Here is a 13,032-nt window from a genome sequence, read left to right as displayed (position 1 = left end):
TATACCTTCTGCCCCTTTCTCTCTTTCTTCTTCTTCTGGGATCCCAATTATTCTAATGTTGTTTCGTCTTATGGTATCGCTTATCTCTCGAATTCTGCCCTCGTGATCCAGTAGTTGTTTATCTCGGACTTACTTATTTTATAACTGGAAATTAGTACCTTTTAATCCTCTTCATTTAGTTTGCTTCCCCTTCCCCCCACTGCATCTGGCAGATACCCAACTGACTAAGCCACCCAGGTGCCCCAGGACGTACTTACTTTATACCTGGAAATTTGTACCTTTTAATCCCCTTCACTTAGTTTGCTTCCCCTCCCCCCCCCACTGCATCTGGCATCCGCCAATCTGTTTTCTATGTCTTTGAGTTTGGGGTTTCTAAATTTTAGTTTTTTTTAAGCTTCCAGATATAAGTGAGATCATACAGTGTTTGTCTTTCTCTGACATTTCACTTAGCATAATGCCCTGAAAGTCTATCCATTTTGTCACAAATGGCAGTATTTTCTTTTTTTTTTTAATGGCTGGATAATATTTCATTGTGTATAAATACTCATATACCCCATTTCCTTATCCAGTCATCCTTCGATGGGCAGTTAGATTATTCCCATACCTTGGCTATTGTGAATAATGTTATAATAAACATGGGAATGCAGATAATCTCTTTATACTCTGTTTTCATTTTCTTTGGATAAATATCTAGAAGTGGAATGGCTGGAGCATATGGTAGCTCTATTTTTAAAGTTTTGAGGAATCTTCATAGTGTTTTCCAGAGTGGCTGTACCAGTTTGCATTCTCAACAGTGCACAAGTGTGCACTTTTCTCCATAACCTTGACAACACCTGTTATCTTTTGTTTTTTGATAATAGCCATCCTAACATATGTGGGGTGATATTGTAGTTTTGATTTGTATTTCTCAGATGACTAGTGATACTCTTATATACCTGTTGGTCATTTGTATGTCTTCTTTGAAAAAATGTTCAGATACTCTGCCCATTTTTAAATCATTTTGTTGTTGCTGTTATTGAGTTGTATGAATTCTTCATATATTAACCCCTTGTCAGATACATGCTTTGTAAATATTTTCTCCCATCCCATAGGATACCTTTTCATTTTGTTTATTGTTTTTTTTTTTCCTGTGCAGAAGCTTTTAAATGTAGTGGATCTAGGAGACTGTGTAGAAACTTTTTAGTTTGATGTTGCCCCACTTGTTGATTTTTGCTCTTCTTGCCTGTGCTTCGGTGTCATATATAAAAGATCGTGGCCAAGACCAAGGTCAGGGAGCTTTTTCCCTATGTTTTCTTTTAGGGATTTGACAGCTTCAGATCTTATGGTTAAGTCTTTAATCCATTTGAGTTAATTTTTGTGTGTAGTATAAGATAGGGCTCCAATTTCATTTTTCTGCATGTGGTTATCCTGTTTTCCTAACACTGTTGAAAAGACTATCCTTTCTACATTGAGTATCCTTGGCTCCCTTGTCAAATATTAGTTGACTGTATATGTGGGGTTTTTTACTTGGGTTCTCTATTCTGTTCACTTAGTCTGTGTGTCTATTTTATGCCACTGCCATATTGTTTTGATTAATATAGCTTTGTAGTTTAGTTAAATCAGGAAGTGTCATGCCTCCAGCTTTGTTGTTCTTTCTCAAGACTGCTTTGGCTATTCAGGGTCTTTTGTGGTGCCGCACAAATTTTAGGATTGTTTTTTCTACTCCTGTGAAAAATGCCATTGGAATTTTAGTGTAGGGATTGATCTCACTGATTTCCATATGCTAAGTTAAATCTCTTTCTGTGTTTATTTAGTATAATTATTAGAAATATAATTTGCTTACAAAAATAAATTTAAAAATTTCATATTTTGGTATAGTTGACTTGGAATTGTTATTATAGGATTTTTTTGGTGCGGTTGAGGGTAGGCATTTGACAGATCTTTACCATCTTGGTGAAAGTAGCTTTCTTGAGAGGTGGTTTTTGTCCCTAAGCCTGAGTATGGTCTTTGCTTAGAAATACTGGTCAATTCAATGAAGAGTTTATTTGTATAAATACAGTTGTACAATGTAGGGGTAAGAGTGCTGACCCCCTGTGCTGTTGAAAAATCCATGTATAACTTTGGACTCACCCAAAAGTTAGCTATGAATAGCCTCCTGTTTACTGGAAGCCTACGGATAAAATAAATGGCGGAGTAATACATATTTTGTATGTTATATATATTATATATTCTTAAAGTAAGCTAGAAAGAAGAAAATGTTAAGAAAATCATAAGGAAGAGAAAATACATTTCCAGTACTATACTGTAATTATTGAAAACATCCTCATATAAGTGGACCTGCACAGGACAAACCTGTGTTGTTTAGGGTCAAGTGTATTTAGGATTCCTTTGCTCTTTTCATTAAGTACTCTTATAAATAGAAAAATCACAGAAGAAAACTAGAGTATTTTCCAGGATGTCACAAAACTTTTCTGATAATTGTTCAAGCAAGAGAGTTTTTTTTTATTACTGCCCTTTGTGCCTTTTAGGTTGATTGGAAGGGAGAAAAGGATGACTGACTTAGAGCCTCTAGTAGAGATACTTTAAGAAACACTCTTGGTATCCTAAGTACTCTCGGTGGCTAATGAACGAACGGAGAGTTCACTGGGAACTCTCAGGAGCTCAGGAGCAGGGCTGTGAGAAAGGCTTTGATGGATTTAATTGTAAACATGTTCAGTGTTTTGAGGCTTGTCTGGGTAATTTAAAACGTTTGGTGAAGCCAGGAAGTAAGCAAGGAATCAGAAGTACGCTTCTGTTACGGGACAGGTGTGCAGGAAAGAAGTAAGGGTCTGCGATATAGTCATTGTGTAAAGGGGATAGTTAACTTGAGAACAGAGGAGGAGGAAAGAGGGTGCAAGAGAAAGTTCAGGGGTCTGAGAATATCACATATAAGAAATTACAGTTTCTTCTTGTCTTTTTCTAACTCAGAACTTTTTAGAAAAATCGACTGAAAGAGAAACTCGCCAGGAATATGCTCTGGCTATGATTCAATGCAAAGTTCTGAAACAGTTGGAGAACTTGGAACAGCAGAAGTACGATGATGAAGATATCAGTGAAGATATAAAATTTCTTTTGGAAAAACTTGGTGAGAGTGTCCAAGATCTTAGGTATGTAATTTTTTAAAATTCTCACAGGCTGGATATATTGGGCCTTGTTTGACTTTCCTAGTCTTTTAAGAAAGTCTAAATTTGTTACTAACCATAAACTCAAAAGATTTCACTAAAACATTTTGTCTTCTGTTAAGAATTAGGGGATATGGGGAAAAAAAACCACGACAGAACTGGCTCATCATTATGGCAACAGTTGGTTATAGCTGTGTGTTATCTCTTCTCTTTTGGGGAGATTCCCACCATTCTCTTACCCGAAATCTGACTGGTTGTACTCCCACAGGATGTTGGTGTCATCCTAGAACCCCTTAAGAATCTCTCTCTAATTTAGAATCTTTTTAAGCAGTACTGGTTGTTAATTTGTGGAGGAGGTTTGGCCATAAATGGAAAGAGTATTTTTATCCTGCTTTTGTGAAGTTCCTATTGGTATAATTTATTTTTTATTTTTTAGAGAGAGACAAGGCACACAATGGGGGTGTGTGTGTGTGTCGGGGGGTGGGTGGGTGGGAGGGGCAGATGGAGAGGGAGAGAAAGAACCTCAAGCAGGCTCCATGCCCAGTGCAAGCCCAGTGTGGCGCTTGATCTCATGACCCTGAGATCATGACCTGAGCGGAAATCAAGAGTTGGACGCCTAACCAACTGAGCCACCCAGGTGCTCCTATTTATTTTTTATATTAAAAATGATGCAAATGATGTACAATGCAGTAAGAAAAAAAAGAAACCTTACGTAGTTCAGAAGGGACTTCATGCCTCTTCCATATAGTTGTCCCCAACCTCATTTCCTGTGTTTGCTTCCAGAAAAACCTAGCGCTGCTCCTCCAGCATGTGTGTGTGCATGCACCCACACATCAACACACACACAAATGGGGTTCTATGTATTCTCTGGACCTTGTTCTATTTCATAATATATTGGTGGTCTTTCCCATAAACCCATGTATTCTTAGATTTTAAACTATTGATACATCTTTAGAGGAGAATTACTATCTAGAAGTAGGTCTTTCTGTGTAGGTAGGTTGGGTTTGGGAGCCAGGCTGAGCCCAGTTTGAGTTGTTTGGCTACTTTCTCCACGTGTGGCCGTGACAAGCTTCTTGATTTTTTAAAGTCTCAGTTTTCCTTTTGATAAAATAGCAATAAAAATTCTAGCCTTGTAGGATTTGTTGTGAGTTTTCAAGTGTCCAGCAAATGCCTTCAGTGTAGTATGTGTTTCAGAAATGTAAATTTACCAGATTATTCAATGCAGCTCATAATCCCAAGGCCCAAATGCGTTTATGGAGAGAGATGTATCACTCACATCAGTGGTTTGAATGGAGTTTTGTGGAGGGAGGCAAATGATTTTTGTCTTTCTATAATTTTAAATATGAATAGTTGATTGTAATAAAGTAGTCCGGCCAGCAGTAGACTTGCAGTTTTTCTGTTTTATAAGTTCATTTAAAAAAAATTATTATCAGTTTTCCTGTAATAATGATTTAAGATCTCTTTTAAAAATAAATAAGATTAGTGATACTTAGCTTTCTAAATTATTTAATCCATGTTAGGCGATTATTATTACTTATTGATTTTTCATGTTGAATTTGGTAATTTGAAAAATACTGCTATTTACATTAAAGCTAATAGGGTGATGGGAGCAGGTGAAAGAGCTTTGTCTCTGTTTTTGCTGTTATAGGTTTAGGATATTAATGTTAAATGATATTAGCTTACTTCTTACACAGACTGGCCTTCCATTAAAGTAAATTACTACTTTATTCAGCAGGACACTCTGTTCAACTTAACCAGCAAAATCCTGGTTATTCTGAATTACTAATCAGTATTAAAATGGCTAATTCTTTTTTAAGTTTTCACTTGAAAGGATGTCCAAGCATGTCCTGTCACTGTATTTGTCCATTGGATAACAACATTAAACATTTTTTATATTATGAAACTTTGAATAATTGTTACTTGATACATTGTGAATGATTTTTGAATTAAATTGCATTGCTGTTTGCTAAATGCACATTATATCCATATGTGTATTTTTATTTGCCTAATGTATAGTGGTTTATAATATGGCATTTAATGCTATTTTATTTTTTATTTAGGTAACATACTTTTATATAAATTTACATTAATATATCTAGCGGGCTGGCAAATACAGTATTTTAAGTGGCATGGTGGAAACTGCTAGATTATCAGATATTTTGCTGGTATACATTTATTTACTAGGATAAAGATTTGAAAGCAAGTACTCCCTTTAATATCTCATGGTGAGCATTCAAATTGACAGGAGTATTGGACATTAGGACCTTGAATAAATTTCACATGATTTATTAAAAAAAAAGATTATTTAAGCTGTTTAAACTTTGTTTAGTGGTAGTTTGTTAATGTACAAAGGTTTGTCAGTCTTTGCAGTTAAATTATCAGTGAAGATTTTGTTTTTTATTCTACTGAGGTATAATTGACAAGGTAAAAATGTTTTATATTGCTTAATTTTTGAGTAACTCTTAAATTCTCCTAAACTTTGAACTTTTTAAAAATTTTTATAGCTCATTTGATGAATACAGTTCAGAACTTAAATCTGGAAGATTGGAGTGGAGTCCTGTGCACAAATCTGAGAAATTTTGGAGAGAAAATGCTGTGAGGTTAAATGAGAAGAATTATGAGCTCTTAAAGTAAGTTTTAAATTCTAGTTTACATTACTAATACCTGTTCCACATCCTTGCTAACATGTTTTTGTTACTCTTTAAAAAATTTTAGCCATTTCATGATTTTAATTTGTACTTTCTTGCTTCCTTATGTGGCTGGATACCTTGTCATATTCTTATTGGTTATTTGGATATCTGTTTTTCCAGAATCGCCTGTTCAAGCATTTAAAAAAATTTGTTAGGGGCACCTGGGTGGCTCAGTGGGTTAAGCGTCTGCCTTGGGCTCAGGGCATGATCCAAGCATCCTGGGATCCAGCGGCATCCGCGTCTGGCTCCCTGCTGAGTGGGGAGCCTGCTTCTCCCTCTCCCATTTGTTCTTTCTCTCTCTCTCTCAAACAAATAAAGTCTTAAATTTTTTTTTAAAAAGGTTTTATTTATTTATTTCTTTGAAAGAGAGAGTGAGAGAGAGAGTGCTCCTATGGGGGGGGCGGTGCTGAGAAGAGCAGAGGGGGAGGGAGAGTGAGGGGAAAGAATCTTAAGCCCACTCCACACTGAGCTTGGAGCCTGATGCAGGGCTCAATCTCAACACCCTGAGATCATGACCTGAGTCAAAACCAAGAGTCAGACACTTAACCAACCGACTGAGCCAGCCAGGCACCCCTAAGGCCTTTCAAAATAAGCATTCTCTCCCCTGGAATGAAAGAAAAACTTGAAAAAAAAAAAGAAAAAAATTCTTTTACTGTCATTTTAACAAGGTATCAGAAGGAGGAGAAGAGGTATATATACACCTGTACAGTGAGCGGTTTTAAGCAGACCTATCTCTGTTGTTTATACTTACTTTCCATGTATTACCAAAAAGGATACATTATGTTTATTTAAACATTTGGCAAACCAAAGTGAGTGGTTGATAGATGTTGGCTGGACTGATGGAGAATATATAGGGGGAAAAGTGGATTATCTTTTCAGCATTGTTGTGCTACTTTGAGTTTTTAACAACAACAAAATGAGCTTGAATAATGCCTTTTAAATCTAGTTTTTGGAAAACTTGAATATAACAGGGGAGCTTTTTTTTTTTTTTAACAAATTATTACTAAAGCATTACATGTATTTTTATTATGATATACTTAAAGAGCCTTTTGAAGTGCATGTTCTGTTTTCTGTCATTAGGTTTTAAATTTTATGGTTCCTTCAAATTACTCTTTACCTTCTTATGAGCTTTTGTGATTTTTCTAAATAACCAGAAGCAATGACATGTAGCACTTCAGTTTTAGAGAAATTTGAAGTCATTGTTTGTTCTTAGTTTCCATTCTTTTTTTAAGATTTTATTTATTTATTTTACAGAACGAGTGAGTGCATGTATGTGAGCAAGGTGCGGGGAGGAGCACAAGAAGAGGGACAAGCAGACTCCATGTTGAGTGTGGAGCCTGATGTGGGGCTCGATCTCATGACCGTCGTATCATGACCTGAGCTGAAATCAGGCACCCCCTTAGTTTCCATTCTTATAAGTTACCTGTATGGGGATGATTGGCAAGGAGGGGCATGCTAGTACTGCCCTTCAAACTAGCTGATAAAATAGATAGAGAAGAAATCTTTATTCTGTTATTAAAAAAACACAGTGAATACTAGCCTTCTTTTTATCTGAGGAGAACTGTACTTACATCAGGGTCTGACCTGTTTTTCCAGGTAATTCCAAACTTAGCAAGTATACAATGTAAGTTCATTTTTCCTTTATCAACTTTAGTCTGATAGTATACAGAAAGTACTTTGCAATCTTGTATGTTATAATTTTGAAATAAGTATGTATTTTTTTTTTCTCATTTAACTTTTGTTTTAATGGGTCTCAAAATTCTGTGACAGATTTTTGGTCAAGTTGTTTCCATTAAAAAGTACTGATTTTAAAAACTAATAACTTAAAACTGCCACACACACACACACACACACACACACACAAAACAAATGGTCCACAAAACATTCTCCTTTCTTCTGAAGGTTTTATGATGTATTGTTATAATTAACCAGTCTTTTACTGTTAAACTTAAGTGGCCAGTTGACACAAACAGTTCTGAGTAGTTTGAATAAGGAAATATTCTGAAATATAAGAAACCCCATGCAAATGATAATTAAGAGAAAAGCAAAAGCTGAGGGAGCAAACAAGTTTTTAAAACAGAGGAAAAACATTGTGAAAGAGAACAAGAGCAAAGTAGTGGAGTGATCAGTCAGAATAATAATATAAATTCTATTTTGGATTTGAATAGACACTTTCCAAGATTATATTTCTAGCAAATGTCAGAGTCAGATTTCACATTTGGTCTAACTCCAAAGCTGTGATGTGTTGCTGTCTTGATCTCATTGGAGTGTCTGGCGGAATCTCAGCTTGTGGTTAATGTGGTGATAGAGGTTTGGCTTTTGATTGATGAATCTATTGTTGACTTAACAACTATATTCAAAGATGAGTTGGAGGGAGCTCTTCTTTGCTTACCACAGAATCTCTTGTTTTGAACCTATTCTTTTGAAAATTTTCATTGATGACTTGAATATAGAAATGGAAAGCATGCTCAGTCAATTTACAGATAATAATACAAAAATATTTTCATTGTTGATGAACATATTCAGTGGGCTAAATGGCCCTAAGGGATAGCCATTAAAATCATTTCTGTATTTTCTAGATTTGATTAGAAACTCTGTAATTCCTTCACCATTTTTTTGAGTCTAAGCCTATATTTTTCAGATGTTAATGGAGATCTTGTTAAAATGCATATTCTAGCTCAGGTCCAGGGTTGGGTCTGTGATTCAGCATTTCTAAGCTGATACCAATGCTGCAGGTTTGCAGAGCATATTTTGAGTATCAAGGGTCTCAGCCATATGGAGAATGGCTCAGGTCATTGAATGTGGTTTAAAGCAGGCATTGGCAAACTTTTTCTGTAAAGGCCCAGAAAGTAAACAGTGGACGCTTTGTGAGCCATTCGGTCTCTGTCACAGTTACTGAACTTGGTACTATAGTGCTAAGGCAACTGTAGACAGTATGTAAACTAATGAGTGTGATTGTGTTCCAATAAAACTTTATATACAAAAACAGGAAGTTGCTGGGTTTGGACTTCAGCTGTAATTTGCTGGCTTCTGGTTTCAGGTATTCAGAACAAATATTCTGTTATGCTTTTAAGGAAACTTATGTCAATATTTTCTTATTTCCTAAAATGGTATCGTAATAAAATTTCAAAATAATAAAAATAACATCAAAGTACTTTAATCTTTTGAAATTATTAAAATGTTTCAGTTGAATTAAACATAATTTTAGAATACTTTGCAAGTTGGCTTTTTAAAAAGAACAAGTTTGAAATTAAAAAAAAATGTATGGAAGATTGAATATATGTCTTGCTTTTTCTTTGTGGATTTTCATGTGCTTGAGTTGAATGAATTGCCATCATGGTGCAGTTGTGCTTAGCGTGGACTAGAGTCAACAGGTATTGATTCAAATCTGTTTCAACATTTGTTGTGTCTGTAGGCAGATGATGTAACTTCTCTGGGTCTCATTTCCTCATTTATGGATTCTTGTTGTGAGGTATATATTTACACCAAGTTTGGAACCTTTATGTGTATACTAAATCATCATCTTTTCAATTATTTGCAAGTGCAGATATCTCAGTTAGTCTGGAAGATAAAAGGCATGTAATTACTTCCTAATGAAATAAATTCCCTGATTAACAGTTAGGTTTTTTATTAGTGTTTCCTGTTGTTTATATAGAGTTAGATATTTGACATGCTAAGATGATGATAGAAAAAGGTAGGCAGAGAAATGTTGAGCCACACTCTTAGGAGACGTTACCAAATAAATGGGCTACAGAAACTAAAGTACACAAGCTTCATAGACTTGCACAGATTTTGAACAAAGTAGAGTTTTAATTATTTTTAGTATTTTAAGTATTTAAGTATTTGTTTTAATGCAAATGATATGAGCAAAGATCATTGTGATTCAAGTTGTTTTCCAGTATAGATCTTAAGAAATAAGATTTGTATTTTGTAATTGAATAGTTTGTATGCAAATAGATAATTAAATGGTTTCAAAAATTTTTTTATGTTAAATATTTTAAATTTAAATTTTAAACTTTAAATTCGCAATTCTGTAGTTTGGCTATTGTGGACATTGGGGTACAGGTGCCCCTTTGGATCAATACATTTGTATCTTTGGGGTAAATACCTAGTAGTGCAATTGCTGGGTCATAGGGTAGCTCTATTTTTAACTTCTTGAGGAACCTCCATACTGTTTTCCAGAGTGGCTGTGCCAGCTTGCATTCCCAGTTCCCTCCACATCCTCGACAACACTTGTTTCCTGACTTGTCCATTTTAGCCATTCTGACTGAATGAGGTGGTATCTCATTGTGGTTTTGATTTGTATTTCCCTGATGCCAAGTGATATCCATCCACAGATGAATGGATAAAGAAGATGTCATGTATGTATACACACACACACACACACACAATGGAATATTACTCAGCCATCAGAAAGGATGAATACTTAACCATTTACATCGATGTGGATGGAGCTGGAGGGTATTATGCTGAGCAAAATAAGTCAATGAGAGAAAGAATGGTTTCTTTCACTCATATGGTTTCACTCACACATGGAATATAAGAAACATCACAGAGGATCATAGGGGAAGGGAGGGAAAACTGAATGGGAAGTCATCAGAGAAGGAGACAAACCATGAGAGACTCTTAACTATAGGAAACAAACTGAGGGTTGCTGGAGGGGAGGGGAGATGGGGTAATTGGGTGATGGGCATTAAGGAGGGCGTGTGATGTGATGAGCACTGGGTGTTATGTGCAACTGATGAATTATTGAACACTACATGCGAAACTAATGATGTACTTTATGTTGGCTAATTGAATTTAAATAAACAAATAAATAAAATTAGCAATTCTAAGGGATAGTAACCTCTTGAGCATCTTAGTAAAATTAAGTAACTTTAAAAAAAATGTGTGTGCTGAATTTTTGAATTCTAAGTTATATCGAATAGCCTGGGCCAAGCATTCAAGTACTCTTGAAGGCATACAGAAGTAAAGTGAAAAGGTTTCTTCACTGCTGTTCTCTCTCAAAGTCTTCCCGAGTGGTAACCAGAGTTAAGTGATATACTCTCCAGTGTTCTTTCATTCCTAGACATACCCGTACCTACATCTATATAGAGTTATTTATACATGTCCCATCTAAATATGTTAGTCTGTGACTTGTCTTTTTCACTTATTATGGCTTGGGGTCTGTTAAAATGACTTAGTTTTATTATTTTTTAAAATCTGAATTCTATTTTTTTTTTTTTTTGTATTGGGCCACTTTGTTTCACTGGGCCTCTGGTGTTACCTCTCTGTAAAATAGGAAGAACCAATAATCCTAGTTGTAGGGGTTCAATAAAATGGTGAATGTGATACTGCTTTGTACACAACGTAGTTGGTGTTATAGAGGACAAAGCAGGTGCCACCAGCATGGAAGAAGAAATGGAGGGAAAAGCCTAACTCTTGCACGTGGCCTCCACCCTCTAACCTTTTCTCTTAGTCATTGTTTAAGCTAGTGTACATAGATATTTTTGTGGAAATGTGAAGATATTTCTGTAGGTTAGATTCTTAGAAGTAGAATTGCTGGATCAAAGGGTCTGTGCATTTTAAATTCCATTAGGAGCTGTCACATTGTTTTTCCCAATTGGCAACATCACCATTTTATACTTAAATTGTGTATTCATTTTTTTCAGCAAGTGTTTATTGAGCATCGGTTGTATGGTCAGTACTGTTCTAGGTGTTGCAGACACAATGGCAAATAAAATTAAGTTCTTATTGTCATTAAGCTTACATTGTATTTGGGAGAGACAGACTAAACAGTCAAGAAACTACATAATACTGTGGCTGGTGGTGATGAGTCGTGAAGAAAAATGAATCAGGAAATGGGCATAGAAAATGATGAGGGGGGAGGGTATTATCTTGGGATCAGAGGCTCTTAAGCAAGAGGTGATATTTGAGCTGAGAACTGAAAAGATATTCTCTCAGTATTCTACTGGTTCAGTTAGATAATTCTGTAAGGTTTTCATATATCTGTGTCTAAGCGAGTGGCTATTGCTGGCATATTAGAAAGCAGTTTTTTTTTAATATGTTAGTCTTCTGCCTGGCCATTAAAATAATTACTCATTCTGATTGGTTATCCCAGTTATGTTCTGTTTGTGGAATGAGTTGAGTTTTCTTTCTGTTTCTGTGCTCTTGAGCAGTTTAAATAACACAGGAATGATCTGTTCCTTGAGTGATCTCCCCTCACACTCAAGCTGAAGGCACTCTCTCCCAGGGGATTGAATTCTAGGTATTGCAGTCTCCCCTTTTCCTTCACTCCTGAGGACACATGCGTCACTGGGTGAGATGAGCCCTCTCCCTGGAGGTCCTTGAGGAGGCAGAAATCTGTGGTCAAGGCTCCAGCTCCCAGCTGAGGGGAGCCTTCTCTGTGTCTGGTTGGCTCCTGTTCTCAGAAGCACCATCCAGCTCCTGCAGTGGTTTCACTTGGCCTGTGTGGTTGCCGTGGAGAAAGGACAGCAGGGAGGCAGGATTGTGAATTTGGGCACCCATCTTCTCAGAAACAGATCTATAAAGAACTTCTCAAACTCAACACCCAAAAAACAAATAATCAAGTCAAAAAATGGGCAGAAGACATGAACAGACACTTCTCCAAAGAAGACATACAAATGGCTAACAGACACATGAAAAAATGTTCATCATCATTACCCATCAGGGAAATCCAAATCGAAACCACACTGAGATACCACCTTACACCAGTTAGAATGGCAAAAATTGACAAGGCAGGAAGCAACAAACGTTGGATAGGTTGTGGAGAAAGGGGAATCCTCTTACACTGTTGGTGGGAATGTACGTTGGTACAGCCACTTTGGAAAAGTGTGGAGGTTCCTCAAAAAATTAAAAATAGAGCTACCCCATGACCCAGCAATTGCACTACTAGGTATTTACCCCAAAGACACAGATGTAGTGAAAAGAAAGGCCATATGCACCCCAATGTTCATAGCTGCAATGTCTGCAATAGCCAAACTGTGGAAAGAGCCGAGATGCCCTTCAACAGACAAATGGATAAAGAAGATGTGGTCCATATATACAATGGAATATTACTCAGCCATCAGAAAGGATGAATACCCAACTTTTACATCAACATGGATGGAACTGGAGGAGATTATGCGAAGTGAAATAAGTCAAGCAGAGAAAGTCAATTATCATATGGTTTCACTTATTTGCAGAACATAAGGAATAGCATG

At 36.2% G+C, this 13,032-nt stretch overlaps 1 protein-coding gene across 2 annotated transcripts in view; it reads left to right on the top strand.

Moving 5' to 3' along the window:
* Positions 1–13,032, top strand: part of ATP6V1H (ATPase H+ transporting V1 subunit H) — a 107,524-nt gene that overhangs the window by 62,068 nt on the left and 32,424 nt on the right. For both annotated transcript variants that reach the window (XM_081815991.1, XM_081815990.1), the window contains 2 exons: positions 2,947–3,125; positions 5,645–5,770. In XM_081815991.1, the coding sequence (XP_081672117.1) occupies positions 2,947–3,125; positions 5,645–5,770 (305 nt within the window). The remainder of the gene's footprint in view (positions 1–2,946; positions 3,126–5,644; positions 5,771–13,032) is intronic.

This window comes from Leptonychotes weddellii, chromosome 4 (genome assembly GCF_054177405.1).
Source record: "Leptonychotes weddellii isolate Sample4059 chromosome 4, ASM5417740v2, whole genome shotgun sequence".
In the NCBI taxonomy this organism is placed as follows: Eukaryota; Metazoa; Chordata; class Mammalia; order Carnivora; family Phocidae; genus Leptonychotes; species Leptonychotes weddellii.
The sequence above is the reverse complement of the archived record's forward strand: the minus strand, read 5'-3'. Positions and strand labels throughout refer to the sequence as shown.